Raw genomic sequence first — 25455 nt, 5'->3', positions numbered from 1 at the left:
CCTAGTCCAACGGCTAAAAGTAAATGTTGGGCTTAGAATCATGTAGCCCTGGTTTTAACTCCTATTTACCTGAAATATGTCTTTGAGCGAATTACTTAAATTTCTTCAAACCTCAGTTTACACATATTTAAATACAGATATTAATATTTGTATCACAGAGTTGTGAGAATTGAAATAAATTATGAGTCTTTTAACACAGTACCTGACATAAATGGTCACCATTAATGGTAGTAGTAGTAATTACATGTTACATGTAATTATATTATAAATTGCTTATGATTAGTAATAATATATACATTTTTAAAAATCAAACATTTTATATTATGAAATGGTGTGTGTGTGTGTGGGTGTGGGTGTGGGTGTGGGTGTTTTAATCTCTCTCTGTGAATAGCAATGTCAAAAACCACTTGCTTCCTCTTTGAAAATTGTTTGTGATTTATTTCAGAATAGTTTTAGGCCAAGTGATATCGCTGATCTTTTGTACTGACAATCTGAAAGTAGCAGTTTACAGATTTGAGTGTATGTTGGGCATTTTCTATGAGTGTACAAACTATTCCAGAAGAGGTGGTAACTTTTGTCCTGATAGGTTTAGATGATCTAACAACTTTACTGATCAGGAGCTAGGTAAATAAATCTTGTCTCTGTACAAGAGCTACCTACTGCAATTTCAAAATCAAATTTAACATTTTTTCAGTACTATCCTAGAATAAAAGTAGTACTCTTTAATAATAATCATGGATTACAGTGTTCAAAGGCAGCCTTTTTGCTTGAATTTTGTAGCTAGTAGTCATCTTATTTTTCTAAATGCAAAATGATGTATCTGTAATAGAAATTAGTATTTTCAGAAAATCAATCTCTATTGAATAAAGCATTTTCTACTACTTACATTGACCTTGACACTTGACAATACCAGTTCCAAAGTAATTGTTAAGTGGTAAGTTAGAGAGAGAGAGAGAGAGAGAGAGAGAGGCAGAGGAGAGAAGTTATCAGCTTAGCAAACAATGAATACCTACTAGGAACCAGACTTACTGTTAATTACTTTTATTTACTGTCATTTGAAGTAACTTTGTAAATGTGATTGGCCCTTAATTCTTTTGTTCATTTTAAATTTAGGACATCTTGTATTATGAACAGCTTAAGACTAATGTGATACAACATGACCTTTTGGTGGACAGTCTAATTTACAAAGTAAGTAAAAGTGTACATAGTTTTTCCATCTCATTAATATAATTAAACAATTAGGAAGTTATTCAACATGCAGGGTCTGCATTAGTGTGATGTAAATATTTACTTTGAAGAATAATTTTTTTATATTTTATTTTATATAATTCTTACATCATTTTTCATTTTTGCACAATGTATGCATTTTGAAGAATAATTCTAAGTAATCTTCATACTTGTAAAGTTAAAATTGACCTTCAAAATTTATAATCCCCATCCAGTGTTACCTTTTTTCTTTTTCTTTTTTATTTTTTTAAAGATTTATTTATTTATTTATACAAGCACTGGGTAAAGTTAGAAGCGCGGGAGGGAGAGAGGATTCACTAGAGCCAGAGCAGGGAGCAGATCAGGCAGACTGACGAAGTACACTGCTGAGGGGAGCAGCGGACGGCAAGAGAGGTCTGCCCGCCATGTGGGACCCTCACCCGGCGGTCAGGGATGGAACCTGCCCTGCAGAGGCCGGGGATAGAACCAGCGCTGCAGAGTTTGCCGGCAGCTTCGCAACCCAGCGCTCAACCACTGCGCCACCTGGGAGGACCACCTTTTTTCTTTGTCTTTCTATTTTTTTTTAATTAATTAATTAATTTATTTATTTATACAAGCACTGGGTACAGTCGGAAGTGCAGGAGGGTGAGAGAATTCACCAGAGACAGAGCAGGGAACAGAACAGGCAGACTGACGAAATACACTGCTGAGGGGAGCAGCGGGTGCGGCAGCAGCGGGTGCGGTAGCAAAGATCTGCGCCATGTGGGATCCTCACTAGCGGCCGGGACTCGAACCGGTGGTGCAGTGGCTACTGTCAGCTTCGCAGCCCAGTGCTCAAGCGCTGCGCCACCAGGGGGAGGCCCCCTTTTTTCTTTTTAAAGCTCTCCTAATGATCCTTTTCTGGCCTGTTCATTTTTTTTTTTTTAAGATTTATTTATACAAGCACTGGGTACAGTCAGAAGCGTGGGAGGGTGAGAGAATTCACCAGAGCCAGAGCAGGGAGCAGAGCAGGCAGCAGGACCAAAGTACACTGCTGAGGGGAGCAGCGGTTGGCAGGAGAGGTCTGCGCGCCATGTGGGACCCTCACCTGGGGGCCAGGGATTGAACTGGCGCTGCAGAGGCTGTGGGCAGCCTCGCAGCCCAGCGCTCAACCGCTGCGTCACCCGGGAGGCCCCCTGTTCATTTTTTAATTAAGAGAATGATAAGCATTTCTTGTCCTTACAAATCAAATAAATTAAATGAATTAGAAACTGAAGGAGAAATGTAGCAATAGTATTTTTATCTTTCTTTTCTCTTTAATCTGTATCTTTAACTTTTTCTAGACCTACCACACATTTACTACCCCAGAGTCATCCTTGACTCGTTTCATTCTCCCCTTATTGCTGCTTTGCTCAATAGCTCAGCTGAATTTTGTAGATTGAGCAATATTGTCATGGATTTCTGCAACATTTTTAGTAATAGTTTCCATATTTCTACTATATATGTTTTCTTGCTGGTGTGATTGTAGACTTCTTAAAGATAAACAATGTCTTTTTTGTTTGTTGGATATAAGTGATGACTTGAATGTGAATAATCAGAAAGGCATAGATTGTTGGTATTTCGAGGGAATGGCAAAGATGTGGACTTGAACAGTTCAGGTTGAGACTGGAAAATAAATTTGGGACCAGATTATCATAGTTGTTTTTGCATGTTATGATTGCATCTGCTTTTCAAACCTAAGGATGCCTAAATATTAGTTAAAAGGAGATAAAATTAAAATAAGTGATAGGAATTATTACTAGAACCTAAAAGTGTGTGAGGAATTTGAGGTCACATATATTAGTCAAATAAATAGATAGTGATGATAAAATTGAATTGGAAGTTTGTAATCATTCATCAAGTTATAAAGTCATCACAGTATTATTTCTAGAAATTGCTTTTATGTTGTAGTACTATAGACACATACATTTTGGTTCTTTTCAGTACTCTCCACTTTTAATTCTAGGATGTGAAATTGACAGCAAGCAATGATGATTATTATTTTGTTTTTGAAGATTATTTATATCAGGTAAGTTGCAAAATTAAAATATATAATGTTCTTATTTAAGTTCTATAACTCATGATACTTTATATCTCTATCATTAGCTAAATCCTCTTGAAACCCAAGCCATGTTTATTTTTTATCAAATTAAATGTTCTAGGTTTGTGATAAGGTTAATTTTTGTTCTTGCTATGAGACTAGGGTGGAGAAAAAGAGTTTCCAAATAAATGGTTGGGCTGTTCCTTTTGACTATGTTTGCTACAACCAAGAGCGATAAATGGGGACAGATTGTTAAACTTGATGTCAAATTCATATTAAAGCCATCACAAGATGTTAGAGAAGGCATTTTGCATACATTTATGTTTGAGCTATTGAGTAAATAAATGTTTTGAAATAAGTTTTAAGTGTTATAATTACTCTGATCATTTCATAAGCTGATATTATGGGTGTTTGGATTCTTAGGTCTTTTTCATATCTACTAAAATGAAAACATTTTATAACAAAGAAAAAATATATAATTTATACAGAATTGCCTAGATGATGTTCTTTTTTCCTTAGGATCACATATATATTCATTCAATTTGCATGAATGTCATGGAGAAAATATCTAGATCCTACCTGGTAATTTCTACTTGATTAAATGTAAAATTGAAACTAGACCACACTCACACCATACACAAAAATTAACTCAAAATGGACTTAACCCTTGGATTTAAGACTGGAAGCCATAAAATACATAGAAGAAAACAAGCGAAACATTCCAGAAAGTTGACTTCAGGGATGTCTTTGGAGATTCAGCTCCATCGGGAAAGAGAACACAAAAAGCAAAGTAAATGAAGGGGACTACTTGTTTCTGTGCATCAGAGGAAACTATCACTAAAACAGACTAGAAAAAAACCTTTGTTTTTTATTTTTCTCCTCAGTATTCTCTAATTGCCAGTGAGCCTATCAGCACTATTTTTATCATTTATTTATGGAGTGTTTATTAGGTGCCAGGCTCTCTGTAGACACTTCATGTGCTTTAAAACTAATTCTTACAACATCGTTATAAGGGGGCTTTATTAATCCCATTTTACAGATGAAGAAGAGACCCACAGCCCAAACTCACACAGCTACCAGGACCCTGCCCATCTCTGTCCAATTTCAAAGCCCCTTAAACCACATTACCCTTTAATTTGCAAAAATTTATGTCAGGGCAGAGTATTTCAAAAGTCATTCTTGAAAATTTGCCATTGAAAATTCTCCAAATTGGCTTGGATAAAAATGCAAGAGTAGCATAAATGAATTTATAGCCATTATTTTTATTTGCTACATATTATAATTCTCAGAAACATTACCATATGTATATTTTTTGAGAGATTATAGAACTTTATAGGCAAGGTAAGTCTTTTGCAGTTATATGTACACATTTTAGTTATAATTCTGCTATATAAACTGCAGTTCAGACTTATACATCTAGTTTCTTATATGTCTTCTAAAGAAAATTATTATCAATGTATAACCTCTTCTTCATAAAGTTCAATTTTTACCTTATTAGTAATCAGAGTTACATTTTCAAGTTAATTTAACTAAAATTGTCATCTTCACATAATCACATTTTCTAGCAAATTTACAATTTTACTGTTACTTTCTTACAGATACAAAATTGGAATCTCAAAAGTTAAAACAACTCAAATTAGAGTAAGAGTTGGCAGCTCTCTGCTTGTATCCCGGGATTGCACACAGTACATAATGTCTAACATACTACCTCTGGCATTATCACCTTACAGTTGTTAATGTTCTCTCCAGAGCAGTCTCAGATATCTTGTCTTCTCTAGGGCAACAGGAACTCTCTAGGGGAATATATTTAAGCACAGAGCTCCTGTTAACATTTCTTTGTTCCCACCACCTGCTAAGGGAATGTTAATGAAAACATTTAAGAATTATTTTCCCTATAGGTAATAGTAGAATATTTGTCAGTACATTTTCTTTTTGTGTTATTTTACTTTGTGTTAGTGGATGTATTAGCTTATTATTGTATTAGTTTTATGAGTTGTATGGTTTTCAGTTATTAGTTGTATTAATTGTACTCATTTATTTGTGTTACTATTATCTATTACCATAAATTTAGTGGCCTAAAGCTAAACAAATACATGCTTTTACAATTCTGAAGATCAGAAGTCTGAAATGCATTTCACTGGGCTAAATTTCAGTTGTCAGGACTGTGTTCCTTCTGGAAATGCTGGAGGAAAATACATTCCCTTGCCTTTTGCAGCTTATCTAGTATAAATCTATATTCCCTGTTTATGACCTCTTCCTTCTTCTTCAAAGCCAGCAGATAATATCTTAGTTCTCTCTGACTCTGATCCTGCTGCATCTCTTTCCTTCATAAGGATCTTTGTGATTATTTTGGGCCTGGGGACATAAATCCAGGATTATCTCATCTAATAATCTTCAGTGCAATCATATCTACAAAATTTCTATTTTTCCTGAAAGGTAGCATGTCCATAGGTTCCAGATATCAGAATATGGATATCTCTTAGGGAAACTTTGTGCCTGGCTTCCATGGTGGTACAGGAAGGTATGATGAAGATTACATTTTTTACTGATTGGATAACATTTTATAGGTTTATAACTTTTTAGAACCTAATGATTTTACTAGGTTATTGGCAAATATTCATTTTTTATAGGTCTAAAAATAAAAATGATATGATCATTTCACAATATATACAAATATTATATTTTATTGTATACCTAAAACTAATATGTCAATTATATTTCATTTTAAAAATTATATGGTCATATTAATATATACCCAAAACATATTTAAGACTGCATTTAATAAAATCTATTATTTTTTAAACTGTGATGAAAAAGTACAACATAAAATTTACTATCTTAACTATTTCTCACTTACAGTTCAGTAGCATTAAGCCTATTCACACTGATATAGAACCTAACATGTTTTTTGTGCATTAACTCTTTATTCAGTAGAATGGAATATTTTATTCACGTTTAGATAATATTTACAAAACCAAAATTTGACATCTCATTGTAACTTAATGTTACTTAATATTAAAATACTAGAAATATTGCCACTAAAATAAGAACATAAGAATGTGAATATATTGCCAACAATCATATTTTTCAATAATCGTTGACTTCACAATTCTATTTCTATGTATTTGGCCTACAAAGATATTCACATATGTATAAACTGACACACTAAAAGACTTTTGACCTTGTCAGGAATAGCATAAAGTTGAAAATCATTTAAATGCTCACTTGTAGGAGACTAGCCCATTAAATGAATTATGGAATATACTCACAATGAAAAACTGTGCAGCCCTTAAAAATGAATCAGATCTGTGTGAAGCAGCAGCATGCTCATATGTAAGGATATGAAAAGATCTCTCAAGTATATATTTTTTTTGTTTGTTTTGTTTTTTAAAGATTTATTTATTTATTTATACAAGCACTGGGTACAGTCAGAAGCGCGGGAGGGTGAGAGGATTCACCAGAGCCAGAGCGGGGAACAGAACAGGCAGACTGATGAAATACATTGCTGAGGGGAGCAGCGGGTGTGGCAGGAAAGGTCTGCGTGCCATGCGGGACCCTTGCTGGCGGCCAGGGATCGAACCGGTGCTGCAGAGGCTGCGGGCAGCTTTGCAGCCCAGCGCTCAACCGCTGCACCACCAGGGGAGGTCCTATTGTTAAAAAATATATATGTCACAGAACACTGTGTATGTTGTCCTACCATTTGAGCTGAAACAGCAGTTGCCAAGGTCACCAGTAACTAAATCCAGAGACCAGCACTCCATCCTCCTCCTGATTGCTGTCTCAATAACATTTGGCCCAGTCATATCCTTTCTTCACTTGAATTCCAAGACATTATATACCTTTTATTTTTCTCATACTTGACCGATCATCAGAAGTAAAATCCAGCAATTGGGGGAGCTAAAGTTTTAGAGGAGCTCTTTAAAAAAGAAACTATAATATTGCAAATACAAATTAGATAAGAACACAATTATTTATAATAAGGGGGAAAATCATAGTAAAACATTACGACCATGGAGATTCTGTTCGCTTGTTTCCAAGTATTATTGTCACTTACTAGAAATGCATACATAGAGACATTTTCTGATTTTTACAACCTGACTTCACCTCTTAACTTGAACATACCACATCTCAAACCAAATCACAGATGTCTCAATGCTAAAACCCTTCATTAGCATCATGGGAAATCCACCTCTTCTGGTTATTTTTTAGTCTATGAGACAAGTTCCTTTTCTTCTCCCTAGTATCTTGATATGAGAGTGTCCCAGGTCTCAGTTACGCCAGGTGGAGGGGACTAACAGTGAGAAATCGTGGATGAACTTGGCCAGGGCATTGGCATCTGCTGCAACACTCCCACAGGAGTACCAATAGAGGGCACTCCTCTCACGGCAAAGCACAGTGCTGGCCTACCTCTAGGCATCCCATGCGGGAAAGTGCAACAACTGTTAAACAGCGCTTAATTGTCTGTTTTTTTCCAATGTTACACCCAGGTATTACTTTGTTTTTCCCGGGATACATCTGTGTTGGGTCACTTTGCGTACAACAGTGCTTCACCACCGAAATCATATATAAGAGGTAAAATTTTAGTAACACAAAGCAAGTATTCTCTAATACATAACAATACTAACATTTTGTTTTATAGCACATGTCAGTGTTGCTGAATTTTTGGTTGTAAAATTATTTAATAAGGTTTCTCTCAGATGATTGGTGCTGTCTTTTCACTTCCACTTAAGTCTGTGCCCAAGCCCCTGCCACACATCACAGGAAAGTGGCTCCGAAGCAGCCTATAAATACAAAGTAACTGTCTTCCCTGTCTGCTGTCCTCCACGTGGTTTTTGTCTTATCTGTTGACTTTTGATTTTCCCATCTAATTAAGTTGATCGTTTTCTTTTTTCTACTTTTTTACCTTTTGTATTCCTTCTCTCAAAATGTTCTACCACACTGAAAATTTTGATATAATTTACATGCCACTAGTTTTCTAATTTCTATTTCTTTTTTCTATCACTGGCTGCCTACAAGACATGCCTCTTTCAATCTCTTGCCATCCACTTGACAGCCCAACTAGTTTCAGCTGAAAGCCTTTCCAGACTTCTCCTTGTTGTTCAATGGGGAACACCCAGCTCTGTCTGGTCATCCGCTGTTCCCATGAAGAGACTTTTTCTCCTGTGTCTCCTAAGTTAGACTGTCTGCAGATTGCGCCAATCCCGCTCCTCAGCCAGGCCCTCGTTACCTTGTGCTGGGGTCAGGCTCTACCTGGCTTACCTCAATCTAGGGGCTTTCTCAGTTTCATTGCTTCTAAATTAAACATAGAAAACTCTTTTGTTTCTTTAATATCATCTGATAGAAAATTATTTTATAGCTTAATTATCTAACAGGTTCACTTTTAAACTCAGAGAAAAATGTAAGGCCCTGCATCAGTTGATCCTATTCTTCTAGCTAAATTTGCCTCCCTGATTCCCACTCTCCACCCCAAATCATACATTCCTGCACAAGTAGCCAATGTCTCACCAAGTCCACCAACCTGTCCTCAGGTTTCCTCAACTCTAAACCTCTATAAAATACTTAAAGTCTGTGCCAGAAAACTTAGCAAATATATTCCCATAAATCCTGCCTTAGTTGGGTTATAAGCCACATTATTTTATATGTTACTCTGTTTACCTTTGGCCCATAACCCACTGTGGGGTACCAACCAGTACTTGCTATCATGCATTCATGTCTCTCTGCCATTCTGTCTATCTAACCTATCATCTACCATAATTCTGTCTTCTCCTTACACACAAGATCAATCCTTGTTGTCTCCACCCTAACCTAAACTATTCATCTTATTCTTCATCTTCTCTTGTCCACTACTCATAATAAGAACAACAAAATTTTAATTAAAACCTTATAAAGTTCGGTGCTAGAATCCTATGTGATTTTTCAAAGGATTCAAAGGTTTTAGAAAAACTGTCAAGATAAAAGCTAACTAATACAAAGATATTCTGAACAAAGTTCAGAAAAACTCAACCTTTGTTTTGAGGAAAAACTGTTTTGGATAAAATTTCCTTTGAACATTTGATTATGATAAATAAATATACTTTAATTTTCCAAGACAATTCTAATTTAAAATATTTAGCCTCAATCTTGAATGAAGTATGTGAATTGTTTTGAAACTCAGAATATATGACCACAATATAGTTAAAGACAATTTTTATTTATTTTATTTATTTATTTATTTTTTTAAAAAGATTTATTTATTTGTTTATACAAGCACTGGGTACAGTCAGAAGCGCGGGAGGGTGAGAGAATTCACCAGAGCCAGAGCGGGGAGCAGAACAGGCAGAAGGACCGAAGTACACTGCTGAGGGGAGCAGCGGGCGACAGAGGAGGTCTGTGCGCCATGTGGGACCCTCCTCTGGTGGCCGGGGAGCAGCTGGGAATCGAACCAGCATTGCAGAGGCTGCGGGCAGCTTTGCAACCCAGCGCTCAACCGCTGCGCCACCGGGGAGGCCCCTAAAGACAATTTTTAATTTCTCAGCACATTCCATAAAAATGCAAACAAATGAGACATTGCAAAGTTTAGGACGTGCTTTACTGAATAGATTAGAATTGTTTATAATTTACAATACAATTCCATGCTTATAAACAAATGCTTCTCTTCTTAAATGCTTAAGGAATTTGGAAGCACTTGTTTTTTTTTTTTAAGATTTATTTATTTATGCATATAAGAACTGGGGTATAGGCCCGAGGTGCGGGGAGTGAGAGGATTCACTGGAGAAAGAGTGGGGAACAGAACAGGCAGATCAACAGAAATGCACTGCTGAGGAGAGCAGCAGATGAGTCAGGAGAGGTCTGCTGCACCATGTGGGTTGCTTCCCTGGCCGGGGATCAAACTCGTGCTGCAGTGACTGCGGATAGTTTCATAGGTTGCATCTTAACCCCTTGCACCACTAGCGAGGCCCTGTTCTTTTAATTATTTGGTATCACTTATACTTATGTATATATATATTATTGACTTTAACTGGTGAAAGGGTTTGTTAATATCAAAAGATTATCTGGCATATTTTCAAATTAATTCCTATCATGAAACAAAATGTAATAGGACTGCAGTATAGTAATTTTGATAGCTATATTAATTTGTAGTACATTCACAAATCTAGTTATTTTTTTAACTTTTGCTTATTTTACTTAATCATACTGAAACCCTCTGGCTTTCTCTTATAGGAAAACTAGGACTAGAAGAATATGCCGTCTTTTATCCGCCAAATGGTAAGAGCAATGCTATTGCTTCCTCTAGTGGGAAACTGGAAAATCACAACTTTTGTAACAATGGTTACTTGTTTTCTCTTTAAATGGATGATAATTCTCTAAAATAAGCCTTCTATGGAATACCTATTTTAATTAATATTTCCATGTGTATGCAAACTGATGCATACCCTATCTGGTTTTTCTAAAGATCAATGGTAATATTTGTGAGAAAACAAAGACTTTTAGGTATCTAAGCCCAGGGCACTCAGTTTTCTCTGAAGGGCACAAACTAGCCCACCCAGGACCTTCCTTTAGCTGTACTGGAGCAGTGCCCTAATCTGTTGAGCATAGTGCCTTGTGCTGCGCTTTATTATTCTCATAATTTGACTAGTTTAATACTTACAAAATAAAAAGATTGTGATAAAATCATATCACTGAAATAATCTATTTTCATGATATAAAGTGACCAAATGGATAGTGACCTTATTTGATATTAAAATTCCTCTGAGATTATTAGACAGTTTTTAAGAAATGTTTTTTGGAAGAAGCAATAAATAGAAGTCTGTGTTATAACAATATTAACTTGTATCCTAAAGAAGTCCTTTTACTCCAGCAGAGTTAAGAACATGGGCTTTGTAATCCAGTAGACCTGGGATCAGATCCCAGTTCTGCCTGCTCATCCTATGACTTTGTAAATTATGTGACTCGCTGAACTTCAGATGCATCATCTGTAGCATATTGATAATAGGATAAATGTGAGAAGTGTATTAAAAAACACCTATGCAGCTATTGCTAGTATGTTTAGTTTCTTTACTGACTGCTCCATGGGAGACTCATACTCATTTGTTTTAAAGATTTATTTATTTATGCATACAAGAGCTGGGGTACAGGCCAGAGGTATGGGGGTGAGAGGATTCACCAGAGACAGAGTGGGGAACAGAACAGGCAGATTGACCAAAGTACACTGCTGAGGGGAATAGCAGGCTAGTCAGGAGAGGTCTGCTATGCCATGTGGGTAGCTCCCTGGCCGGCCAGGGATCGAACTTGTGCTGCAGAGGCTACAGACATCTTCATAGGTTGCATCTTAACCCCTTGCGCCACCAGGGAGGCCCTCATACTCACTTTTCTGACACTGTACTCTCCTTGCACCTCTAAGTGTGGTGCTCAGGCTTTGTCCCTTTTTAAGCACTCATGTTCTCCAGTGCCCCACCCCGACCTTGTTCTGCTGCTCTTTTCACACATTTTCCTTTGGCTTCCCTCTGCTCTCCTGTTTCTATAGATTTGTTAATTACTTTAACATTTATATCTTCAAATCTGACTGCTGTAGTAATTAACTGAAACTTACTCAGCCTAAGCTAATGAATTTATCTTCCTTTTCCCACTATCGAAAAAACAAAGACAAAAACAAAATTAAATTAAAAAACAAAACAATAAAAACTGCACAGTGTCTTGCTCAGTTAACCATACTCTCATCTAACCAAATTCAAGGCCTAAAACCTGGTAGTCATCCTTGACTCCTCTCTGACTGTATGTCCCTCATCTAATAGGGCACCAGGCCATCCAGTGTTGTCTTCAGCCTCTTCCTCATCATAACTGCTACTTTCCATTTATTATCCTAGATTATTAATTGTAACACTCACCTAACTGGCCTCTCATCCTTCAGCCTTTCCAGCTGTTTTCTCTTTCATAATGTTTTCTGAATTAATACATCTATAAGGAAAATATGAAAATTGCTATTTTTCTCCTTAAGATTTTCTTAAGGGCTCCCCATCTCTTTATAAATAATGCCCAAGTTTCTCAGCATGGAGAACGAGGACCTTGCTTGACTCTGACCTCCATTCAGTCTAAGTCTTAGCTTTACATCTCACATTTCCCATCTCGCTTTTTAAAATCACAGCAACATCAAAATATTAATTACACACACACACGCCCGCATATTCTCTCAAAAAACTATGCTGCTTCCTACCTCAATATCTTACTATGATACTGTTAAGTTGTATCCTGAAGAAGTCCTTTTACTCCAGCAGAGTTAGGAACATGGGCTTTCTGATCCACTTGACCTGAATTCAGCTCATACTTCTACCTACTCACCTGGACAGGCATTCCTGTTCCCATGCTGCAGATAGGTCCAGTTTGGCTATCAAGGCTCAATTCAGGTACCATCCTCTTCAGGAAGCTCTAGGTTAGGTTAAGAATCCTTTCTCTAGGGTCCCATTGTACCTAGTGAGAAAATCTTTGGTATCTCTTATTATATTATCTTATGTTATTTGTTTATATTTTATTTCCCCATCTTGATTGCAAGTTTCTTGAGTTTCAGGACCTTCTCATTCATTTTTGTTTCTCCAGCATCTAGCACAGAGCTGGACCTTAACAAGTAATTATTTGAACTAAATTAGAGAGGCCTTTTAACCTTATCTATAACCTTTGTTATATCCGTCTCCCCAAAACTTAATTGTCAGAATATTTTTAAACATTTATCTAAGAGTCAAAAATTGTTTTGAAACCTGAAAAGCCAAAGAAGATGTCCATAGCGTCAAGTTCCTTCTCTCTGTTCATAGGAGAACTACTCATACTTAGTTGAGAACATATTAACTTTTTTACTTAGCACATGTCTCTAACAAAGATTTTCTGGTTTACATGCGCCTCTGTAAAAGTAGAAGTGTGGAAAGAAGCTGATATGCATGGCAAAATTACTAACAACAGTGCAAGTGAAATTCAGATACCTCACAAAGAAAATAGAAAAACTATAAAACATCATATAAGAACACTCCAGCAAACCAGCCTGGAACCATTTTATGTAAAACTCAGTAATGCTCTGCCCTTTATAAAGGTATTTGTTGGGTTATAGCATGTTTTATTAATTTAAGACTTTTGTGATGAGTTCAAAGCGCCAAATTTTTTTTTCTATAATAATAATAAAATAGTAACAGCAGTTGCAGAAGCAGCAGCTTATATTTCCCAAGTAGTCCTGTATACCAGGCAGTGAGCTGAGTGTATTATATGTATTAATTCATGTAATGCTCACAGGAAGCTTCTGAGGCAGCGGCTAGTATCTCTCCATTTATAGGTAAGGAAGCAGAAGAACAGAGTTCTAACTTGCCCAGATGGTGACTGGCAATGCCAGGCTTTTAGCCCAGTTATTTAACCTCAGAAACAATATTCCTAATCTCCAGGCCCTCAGAAAAATGTTGTTGAGTTCATTATGCTGTCTCTTAGAAACAAAGAAAGTGGCTAATATATTGAAAAAGTAGATTACATAGATTCTAGAAAGGTTTTCACCCAGGATAAAAATAATTTAGTGCTTAATGGGATCAATCCAGCTATTCATAAATTTAATTCTTCAGAATTTTTTCTCCTCTAAGGTTGTTTTAAAACCTTACCAGAGAGAATTTTCTTCTCTGGGCAATGAATCTGAAGTTGCAGAATAAGAAGTAACAGTCTTTCTATTGTTCCTTTATCATTTACTCGGACAATACCTACCCTATTTTTAACCCTCTGCCAAAGACAGGATCACTTTGACATCTCAAGGACACCTCTCCCAGACCACCACCAAAACTGGCCTGGCTTTCTTAGTCTAGTCTCAGGATTACATGCAGAGTTTGCCTACAGTCCACTAAGATCCTCTTGGAAGCTGACGTGAAAGGTGCTTACAGGGTGGCAAAGGTTTCTCAGTGTGATTGGTACATGGTGAGGTTGGAGAAGTAGACAGGCCAGGTCAGGTAGGGATATTTAAAGTTTTGTCTAGTAAATCCAATATTTGGGCATCCTTAGAAACAGTTTCTGTAATATCTTGTTTTCCTGTGAATGGCCACCTTTCTTATTTCTTTGCATGGTTTGTGGATTGTTTTGGTCAATAACTAGATATTTTAATGTAGTACTCTCCCTTCTCCAGAATTTCTTGTTTTGTGATTGTTAGTGAGTTTTCTTAGCTATTTTTATGAATATTGTATTCTGTATTGAATGCCTACTGAAGTCTCTGTTCATTAGCTTAGTGGTCAGCTACAGAGATTTCCTTAAACTTCTATAAAAATTCCCCCTGTCTGCAGATTGGCTGTGTTGGGTACTCCTTCAAGGCTTAGCCAGACCATTTACAGCTCTCCCTTAGCCTGCACTTCCTGCTCACACCGAATCCAGACATCAGGCAGAAGTGAAAGCTTGAGGTCTTCTTAGGTCTTTGCTGTATTCCTTTGTATGCATAGGAACTTTTTTGAAATCTTTATTCTTCCATGTATCTCCTTCTGCACGCTCTCCCTTCCCAGGTTGTTCAGTCTGTAAACTGTTCCCACATCTGTTATCCTTGCTGCACCAGGTGACTGTGGCCAATATATTTGCATTTAAATACGTTTGATAAATGCCAGTTGGCAGGCCACTTCAGCCCGGTTTCCTCAGGTGGCTACCACATAGGTGAAAATGTAAAGCCATAATTTTTTTTTTTATTCAGGGTTCATATTAACCCCTCTGACACCAGCAAGCCACACCAGCCATGTGGACAGCGATCTGCATTGTTATCTCTGAGCTGGAGAGTAAGGGGTGGTAGCTAGTGGGAGGTAAATGAAATGCAACAATGCTTTTTTCCCCAGAATTCAGTAGCGTCTTTCTTATTTCAACATTTCACTGGTGGTGGGAAGTTTTTTATTAGATTCTGGTGCTTTTTTCTGGCTTAACTGTTGCTTTAGTGGAGTGAGAGGAGAGAATTTTAGACTCCTCTACCCTGTTCTTCTCAGTGACATCTCTTTACTAATTCCTTATTCATATTTTAAGAAGATTCTCCTAACTCCTATGTAGAATAAAAGTGTCACTCACTCTGATGTAAGCTATAAGAGAACAAGAACCTTAATTATTTTGATGAACAACATATTAAGCTCCTAGAATCATGCATGGCAAAAAGTCATTGCTCAGTAAACAATTACTGAATGAGTGAGTGAATGAATGAGGAAATTAATGTGGAAGAATATAGAGGGGCAAGAATAGAAACAAGGAGACAAGATTTATAGGGAAAACACATAGATTTGACTGAAACTTGAAACATAATTTGCTAATACTGTTTGATTCCTATAAGCCAAGAAAAAATAATTGCTAGTGAGCATTAGGTGGATGGATTTCAGGACTCCAGAGCAGTGGTTCTGTCACTGACCCCCAAGACATTTGGCAATGTCTGAAGACTCTGTAGTCACAGCGAGCAGGGGAGAGGGTTACTACAAGTATCTCGTGTGTAAGATACCAAGGATGCTTTAAATATCCTACAGTGTACAGGATAGCATCTTCCCCCTGTCTCTACCCGCCCCCCTAACAACCATTAGGGAAGGTTCTTGGAAGAAATAGTAAAAATAATCATTAAATCTACTTGCAGGTATCAAGTTGCTAAGTAGAAAACTGCCTTGTCATCAATTTTAATTAAACAGATTCAAAACATCTCAGAATCCAAAATTCATTTATGTATAACTTTAAACATAAATTGAAAACCTATCAAAATTTAAGGTATGATTTTTAGATTGTTGTTTCAATATGCTCTGATGTTCTGCAAAAATATAATTACTAAAATGAAGTAGCAGGCTACTGAAGTTCTAATTCAGAAAGATAATGGAAATAACTAGAATACAATTTAACCATTGTCCTAATTCCTATTCTCACTGACCTGTGGGCAGCACGTGGAATCAGAATAAACAGAGGAAATGATTATTTCAACAAATGAATTAAATAAACTGTACTAAGTAATCCCAAATGAAAGTGTAAAAATGTGCTTTCAACTAGAGTGATGTTGAAGGGAATCAGATGTGAGCGTTATGGTACAACCATAAATGCTGAGTATTAATAGAGACAGTGAGGAAATGAAGGAAAAATATTTAGTAAGTGCAAAGCATGTTAATATTTGGGGCATTTTCTGAGTCAGAGTTACTATATATATATCTGAGCTAGCGCAGGATTTATTTTTGTTGATGATGTTGGCCGTTCTGAGCTATGTTAAAGACCTTTTAAATTGTTAATTTATAAAGTTACTCCTATTGAATAGAGGAGGCAGTAGTTTAGTGTTTCTTCAGATGGATAAAGGAATACTAGGATCTTAAAATAATCACTCATAGCAGACTGTGAGACTCAGAGACCAGACAGAAGTGGTGTTCCAAGCATCCTGATGCCTGTTAGAAGTATACTCTTGGATGATGGCCAGGTGAATGAAACTTGACCCTTGAAAGACCGAAGTGATGAGAGGCAAAGAAAAGGATTTTGAAAATCTGGCCAAGAACATGACAACCTCTGAGATCAAAGAAATATTCTAGGTGGTATGTGCCCCTGAGTGTTAATAGATTCTTCGTTGCTTCTTATGCCTCTGCTTTTGTTTGCCAGAATCTGACTTTGTCCTTCTTGAACACATCAGACTGTGTACCCTTTTCTGGATTCCTAAGCCTGGCTAATCTTGATTAAGCTTCAGTGAACCCTTATCTAATACTGATAGAAAAAGATTTTCTTAGGTTTAAATGTGCTACTCTCCCTTCCGAGAGAACAAAATAGCTATGGTCTTGAGCACCTGCTGTGTACTAAACACTATACTGGTGCACTTTAAATTCCTTAACTCATTAGTGCTTTTGTACAACCCAATGAAGTTGTTATTATTTATATCCATTTTCAGAAATGAAAATAGAGACTCAGCGAGTATTGGTAACATGCCAGAGTGACGCAGAATTAAAATTTATGACTTAGTGGCTCATTATAATTTCAACATTGCGTTATTGAGAGCCTCCTGTCCTATATTGTCAATAACTTGCTCATGAATGAATCTTGTACTTTAATATTTTCTTTATAAGCCCTCATTTTATTTGTAAATGCTCAAATACCCATCATTAACATGTATTGAGCATCTCATCTTTAAAAGATACTGTGCTGGATGCTAAAGGTAATACTCAGGATGAATTGTGGCACCTGCAACAAAGACTTTATAACCCTCCTACTTAGCGAACAGCTGTACATTTCAGAACTTGGGGGAAATGTGATAAAACTGTGATTAACCACACAATTCATCGTAACACATGCATTACCTTTTGCTTTTTAGCAGTTCACTAATTCACTGTCTATAAAGTTTCTTCTTGGAAACTCCTTGTCCTAAGATGTCCTATACTTAGCAGATCCTAAGTCAGTATTTGCAGAAGGTGAAAATAATACTAGAAGTCTTTATTTCTGACTACCTTAGCCGGCTTGTTCCAGTATTTCTGTAACAGCTTAACAGAGGAAGGCACGTATTTATGTTATAAGAATATATGAGTTTTGGGCCTCCCCAGTGGTGCAGTGGGTTGAGCACCGCGCTGTGAAGCTGTCTGCAGCCTCCGTAGCACCGGTTTGATTCCCGGCCAGCCAGGGAGATTCCCACATGGCGCAGCAGACCTCTCCTGCCTCACTCGCCGCTCCCCTCAGCAGTGTACTTTGGTCCTTCTGCCTGTTCTGCTCCCTGCTCTGTATCTAGTGGGTTTTCTCACCCTCCCGTGCCTCTGGCCTGTACCCCAGTTCTTGTATAAATAAATAAAAAAAAATCTTAAAAAAAAAAGGAATATATGAGTTTTATATAATAGCAATCTTCTTTGAGGTTTACCATGCACTTTAATTTTTGTAAGGCATCAAAATATACCTTCTACATATTAATGTTTTCCCCACTTTTGGTCTTCTACATATTAACATGATTATTGAAGAAAAGTTAAAAAGATAAGACTTTTAAAAATTATTTGTTGAGTCTATAATCAATAAAGGGAATAAAATGAATTAACAAAGAAGGACAGTAGAAAAGATGGGCCTTCATGGTAAGAAAAAATAGACTCAACTAAAGCTGTAAACAGAGAGGATGATGGTCTTTTGGCCCTACATCTGAGTGCTCTGTGGAGCTGGAGGCTGTCTTATCATTAGGAATATTGACTTTCATTGTGAATTGATTTGGGTTTGATTTTTTTCACTTTCTGTAAAGTAAAAGACCTTTCAGTCCGTAAAGAACCTTACCATTAGAAGACCCTCATATGTCCAGTTTTCTTCAAATTTCACAAATTTTTCTTTATATCCACTAGTCAGAATTGTTAAACACAGAATGTTAGAGCTCAGTGATATTTCAGGGGCAATTTTAGTCCTTTTGCATGACAATAAGTTATTGAGGCTCAGAAGGTTCAGCAACTTTCCTACGCAGCTGGCTTTTGATGAATCCACATGTAATCTAGATCTCCTGAATAGAAACCAAACTTCTTCTCTTGTTGCCTCAATTTTCGTCATTTACTTACCCATGCACCCATTCATTTATTTAATAGACGTGTATTTATTTATTATCAACTATGTTCACAATATCATGAAATGTGTGCAGAGATGAATAAAATACATTCTCATCTTCTGCAGCAATCTGTCAAACACCTAATTATAACATACAACTTAATAAAATTATAGTAATATGAACAAAGTGCCATGAGACTACAGAAGAGTATTTTATTATGATTAAAAAATCAAGATATGTCTCTCTGAGGTTGTACCTGACCTAACTAAGGTCTTAATGGGCTGTCTAGATCTAAAAAGGAATTTCAGGATACAGAATAATCAAGTTTAAAACTATAAAAATATGAAAGCTCTTGGTGAGTTTTGGTGATAAGAAACATAGCTGTACCATGGGGGATGTGGAGTTGGGATGGCATGACAAAGGGATGGCGACAAACCTGGGATAGAGTCTCAGGTTGCCATCAAGAATGGTTAAGACTAGATCAAAAGTTGTCAATTTCACTCTGTTGACACTTAGCCAATAATATATGCAGCTAGAATGTGAATTCCATAAATATGGGAAAATGTCATATTTATTTTAATATCTCCAGAGGCTACAGATTAAGTTTTTAAACATTGGTCTGGTGAGTAGGTGGATGGATGAATAGTCATCAGCTAATCCTCACTGGACATAGAGGTCTTTGTCATGTTTAAGTCAACATTTTTAAAAGATAACCTAAACTGTTACAAAAGCTGGTAGAAGGGCTGAGAGATCCAGGAAAGAGATATTAGGAGACTCTTTGAATACCCTGGGTAAGAGTTCACAGAGCCTTGCTTAAGGCCCTGACCAAAAGGAAATATGTGGCTAAAAAGTGGTAGAGGTAGGTTCTCTAGGGCATCACATATTTATATCACAGACATTTATGAGAATCCCTCTGGGGTGCCCCTGCTCCCACTCCCTCTGTCTTCCCCCTCTTCCTCCTCTTTTTTTTTTTTAAAGATTTATTTATTTATGTATACGAGAGCTGGGGTACAGGCCAGAGGCATTGGAGGGTGAGAAGATTCACCAGAGACAGAGTGGGGAACAGAACAGGCAGACTGACCGAAATACACTGCTGAGGGGAGCAGCAGGAGAGAAAGGAGAAGTCTGCTGTGCCATTGGGGTAGCTCCCTGGCCGGCCGGGGATTGAACTTGTGCTGCAGAGGCTACGGATTGCTTCATAGTGTGTTGCTTAACCCCTTGCACCACCAGGGAGGCCCACTTCCTCCTCCTCTTTATCCTTCATATTTATAATCTCTTTGGCTGAACGTTTGCAGTGAAATAGGAGGGACCAAATATATGAGTATTTTGATAGGACCCACCCATCTCTTCTCTCTACTCCTCCGTTAGCAGGAGTGAAAACAACACCACTTCCTGCTTTAGATCAGCTAACCTGAATAAACTTATTCCTATTTGTGTCAATCACCACATGACGCCCAGGGTTTTCTGGTCATCCCTTATCAATAACTCTACAGCTCCAGTGGCTCTTTATTAGCAAGACTTTCCCATCACCCTTCCCTTTATTATTTTTCCCTCAGAGCACTTAGCACTATCTGACATATAGTCTCCTATTTTCATTTTTCTGCCCCTAATAAAAAGTAAAACTAGTTATTAGAACAGCATCTCAACACACATTTAGATTAATAGATACTCAACACACATTTATATGATGCACATAAATGGTGGGGGAGGGAAGTGGGGAGAGGAATTGATGGGGCAGGATCCCAAAACAAAGGTTGGCAGATTTTTCAGTAAAGGGCCAGTTAGTAAATATTTTAAATGTTGCCTGGCACAGTCTCTGTCATTTATTTTTATTTGTTGTTTTTGAAATAATCCTTTAAAAACGTAAAAGCCACTCTTAGCTCACAGGCTACACAAAAACAAACCAACCCCTATGGAAGTCAAGGAAACAGGATTAAGGTACACATGTGAAAATGTTCTAGCTCTGTTCTACCTCGGACAGGGCTATGTCTTCCTCTGAAGAGCTCCCCAAAAGGAAATGAGAAAAGATGAAAAATGTAAAGAACATTTGCAGTAAAGAACAAGCAAGGGAGTTCATGTCACTCCCTTCCTAAGAAGGAAGGGAGTTCTGCATTTGAAGAGTAGGGAAGTTTTGAAAGAATAGGATGACAAATCAAATAGAATGATCAAGGAAACTGATAAGCAACACTGGATGTAAGCAAAGTTGAACAACATGAATCCATGATGTCTTCTAGAAGACCAGGGAAATTAGGAAAAGGTAGATCCTGAGGATTTTAGCTTATGAAACCTGAGAGTGATTCTGAATAGAATTCTAAAGATGACTGGCCTGGTATACAGGTTCAGAATACTCCTGGATTGTCTGCATGCTCTTCTCTGATAGATTACTTCTAGAACCAAAAAAGAAAAAGAGTTGGTTTATGAAAAGTACTATCAATAAATGACATTTATTAAGGTCTTAAGCTCTTTGTGGATTAATGGTTAAGCGATAGCCTTTATCACATGTAATCATACCATATATAGGTTCTAGCATTATCTCTGATCTACAGATGAGGAAACTGAAGCTTAGAGAAGTTAAGAAACTTACCCAAAAACACACACAGCTCTTAAGTGTAGCTACATGAACCCAACCAGTCTAACTGACAACTGTTCTGTCCTCTTAACTTACCACCATGGGGTGTTGATTAATGAATTACTGTCAGTATGGAAAGAGGTCTCTAGTGTGACAAGTCCTGCTCTCACCCTGTCTTGTTCAGAATTTTTATGATGCTTTAGATGAGGACATAGTGTACTTATCAAATTCCATAAGTAATATGGTAATGTAGTAATGTGGAAGAATATAGGGATATTCTAAGAAACATTAAATAACAATGAGAATTAAGGATTATCTCAAATTGGAATGGTTCACCAAAGGAGAATGTAATAGAGGTAAGAATATAAGCCTGTAGAACTGGACTTTTAGTTCCTAACAACACTGGGATTTTACCTCTGAACATGTCAGATGAATAAAGCATTTCTATACTATTTTTCAAAAAAAGCAAACTCAGCTTTCTTCTGGACTGTGTTTGCAACCTGACTTAGTATTCGATGAACAGTGCTATTTATTACAGAGATTCTGTTTTGAACTTAAACTATACAAATTCCAATTTTTCTCTTAGAATGTAACAAGATGTTTAGTACAGCCTCTTAGCCTTCGAGTATTCCTTTGAATATGAATGTGTTCTTGTGTACAATTCTAGCCAAAGCTTACACTGAATTTGTATCATATTCCTGTCAATATTTTTTCTAGGCCACATCTTATGATATAATGTTTTGGTAAGTTTATAAAGGAATACATCTATCCAAGGAGATGGCTTGAAATGCTCACTTACTTTTAACAGATTGACTTTATAATTACATGGTGAAGTTGTTTCAGAGAGGACATAATCTAGTGACCATTATAATTATTCTTAAGCTTAATTCTGTGATCTACCTTGTTGTGATGTTGTCCTGGCTTTTTGTAACATATATTCAAAGTTATAATTTTCAACCTGATCAATATAGATTTAACTGGTTGTATATTGAAAACCTCTAATTTGCTTCTCTAAAATCATTAAAAAGCATGCGTTTTTGTTGACTAGCATCACTAGGCCTTTCTGACTTTCATGACCAAAGTGGAAGCAAAAATTTTGGAAATGTTTCTATTTTTGGGTTTTAATCCTCTAAAGTTTACCTAAAAATTCAGTCTGCTAATTGAAAAGAAATACTTTTTGTTTTTAGGTGTAATTCCTTTTCATGGATTTTCAATGTATGGTAAGTTGGACTTTAAAATATTCACTGTTTTTATTACATTTTAGAAAACTAAACGTGAAGATCACACTTTATATCACAACACCCACACACTTAACAAGTGTGTATTAAACATTAAGATTAGCATCTATACGTCCAAATTTTTTACTTAAAGAAATTCAAGTAAAGTGTTAAAACCATAATTGCTCAGATGGTGATTGCTTGACAAATTAGAATTAGAACATACTGTGAAAATGCTTCTGTGGCTTACAGTTTCTAGTCCCATGGTAACTAGAGAAACACCTAAATATTTAGTTCGAGTAAGTGTAAAATGAGGCCTTTCAATTCCTGAACTAATTCTCATTAAGTCTTTTTTAAAAATAATAGGTCAGAAAGTATGTGAAGGGAAGAACAACACTGAGTTTGAGTTCATGGTTTCTCCAGAATACTGGCATACACAGCTACAATTATCCTGACACAGCCGGTCCTCTGAGGTAGACGTGAGAACGTGTGTGTGGTCTGTGGTCTAAGACCCCGAGTGCCTGGCCTCATGCACCATCGAATGGGAAATGCAGCAGCCTACTGAGGGTTAGCAAGAGGAAGAATGCTCTACACCTTAATGCCACTTCATTTTAAATTTCCATGTACTGAATAGAAACTTGAAGACTGCCGTCCCCATTATAGCTACTCTCCACCCTTGACACTATACAAAAATACTTTAATGTTTTACTTTCTGTAAAAAAGAATCAGCAATAAATCAACACATCTCGTTGTTAAAAAAAGAAAAAAAGAAAAAACCCTTGTTTTCAACATCAACCATGGTGAATGACATAAAGTTTTTAAAACCAGCATATAGTGAAAAGCATTGGAAGTACTAGGAACTTTGCATTGAGCTCCCCTTGATGGTGCTGAATTATAGGCTACTCTGCTTTATTCTCTTGGGAAATCAGAACTCCCTAACACAATATACATAGTTATAGTGACATTTTGTCTTATGTCTCTCTTATAAATATGTGAGGAATTTAAAATGGAAAACCTGAAAATGTTAAGAATGTAAATTTTCAAAAATAAAAAATATAAATTTCAAATCATCATGATATACAGTTCGAATATTTTATAATTTTATTTGCCAGTCATACCCCATTAAAACTGAAGTTGAGAAAAAAAGGGAATATGAATTTTTACCTCTAATAATAAAATATGCTTTTTTATTATTGTTATCTTTTTATTACTCTATTTTAATAATTCCAGCAGCAAGTATTTTCCAAGTAAATAGGTTTTAAAAGGTATACTTGAGTGATCTGATGGACAGTTAACAATGTCAAGAAAGTTTCAATCTTCTAACATTTCTCAGGGTACAAAATGTATCATTGATTCCTGCCTGTCACTTGCAATGCTAATTTTTGATTATTTAGTCATCGGCAATACTGATGAACACTTCCATTTATCACAGATAATTGAATTTTTGTATTTGTTAAAATGTAAAGGATTTCATTAATTTTCCTTTCACTTTGTCAAAAGAAGTGAGCTGAATTGGCTCCTTGGTTCCTCTGCGTACTTAATGCCTCGTGTTATTATGACAGTAATGACAGTTTATGGAACCCCAGAACTTCTTACCTGTACAGTTTATTTCATAGTTGGAATTGGCCGATAAGTATGTCACTTTTTATTAAAATTATTATAATGCGGTTTATGAATCCACATTATAAATATGCCAATGCTGCCTCATATTCTTGAGGCTTAAAAAGATGAAATGCATGGCCTTATTTGTCAGAACAAGACCACTTACATTGTTGGACTTTGTGACATTCAGCTGTTGGGTGTTCAGTTGAGTTGCCCCAACTGGGCTTGATTACTAAGAACTGGGTGCAAAAGAAAACTGAATTTAATGACTGCCGGAGAGTTGTTTTGAGTCTGTAAAGACTCTCTTGATACATAATGAGATATGCCAGTGTAGACCAATGAGTCTAAACTGTTAATCAAAATTTTTATTTTCAAATTGAATTAGTTGAAGATCATGAGCCTTAAAGTGAGCCATAAACCATCTTATCTTTTACTCATCAGTCTTCAAAAATGAAAAATCTTATAAAGTAACCGGTATTCTTTACAAAACAAAGTAGAAGTTAATTGTCTGATTATTGCTTTCTTACTGCTTCAATTTTTTTTTAAGAGAGTTGACTTTATGTAGTTTTTAGAAGTTACTTGGAATTTTTAATATCTTTATGTAATTCCATTCTGTCATTCTTATTCTACTGTTAAATTTGGATTAGGGATTATAGTAGCTCATAATTTATTCTTTTCTTTATAATTTTGAATGCCTATTTGAACTAATTATGTGTGCATATGTTCCCTCTTTCAACATGAAAAACTAATATAGATATGATTTTAAATTTATGAGTGAATATTACTATAAAATACTGTTTATTCTTTCATGTTTCATAAACTTATTTTTAAAATGTTAGTAGTTCTGCAATATTATCAATCACCTTTTTGTTTTTCAGTTGCACCACTTTGCTTTCTATACCATGAGCCTTCCAAATTGTATCAGATATTCCGTGAGATGTACGTGAGGTTTTTCTTCAGGCTCCATTCCATCTCTTCTCATCCTTCTGTAAGTTCATAAAAAAATGGATCAAATCATACTTTAATCTGTTCATTCTTTCCTTTAAAAAGTCTCCTACTCAATTAAGTTTTAAAGCAACAGATTTTAATATATAATGTCAAGCAACTTATTTCTAGCGACTAAATGAAAGAAAAAATAGATACCTATGCATTTCAATTATCTTTTATTTTTAAAAGAAGCCATAGGAATAACCATATTTTTCTCCTTGACTGCTGGTTTCCTCATGTATGAAACGAGGTTCGTAGTATGTTACTATAGTGCTGAAAGATGTCTAGGGAGAAGATGTACTTGGCTCAAGGCTGGGATTCAGTGAGTAAGTGACTGCTGTTGTTGTTGTCTTTT

The 25455-nt window shown here is 36.2% G+C and overlaps 1 protein-coding gene across 2 annotated transcripts in view; it reads left to right on the top strand.

Annotated features, from left to right (window-relative positions):
• The window catches only part of TBC1D19 (TBC1 domain family member 19), a gene marked incomplete at both ends in the record, with an annotated part of 82107 nt that overhangs the window by 43442 nt on the left and 13210 nt on the right, over positions 1-25455 (top strand). For both annotated transcript variants that reach the window (XM_084234043.1, XM_084234042.1), the window contains 6 exons: positions 1114-1188; positions 3191-3253; positions 7753-7837; positions 10466-10510; positions 22482-22514; positions 24992-25101. In XM_084234043.1, coding sequence (XP_084090169.1) covers positions 1114-1188; positions 3191-3253; positions 7753-7837; positions 10466-10510; positions 22482-22514; positions 24992-25101 — 411 coding nt within the window. The remainder of the gene's footprint in view (positions 1-1113; positions 1189-3190; positions 3254-7752; positions 7838-10465; positions 10511-22481; positions 22515-24991; positions 25102-25455) is intronic.

This window comes from Talpa europaea, assembly GCF_964194135.1.
Source record: "Talpa europaea genome assembly, chromosome: 5".
Lineage (NCBI taxonomy): Eukaryota > Metazoa > Chordata > Mammalia > Eulipotyphla > Talpidae > Talpa > Talpa europaea.
This window is presented reverse-complemented; position numbering and strand designations above follow the sequence as displayed.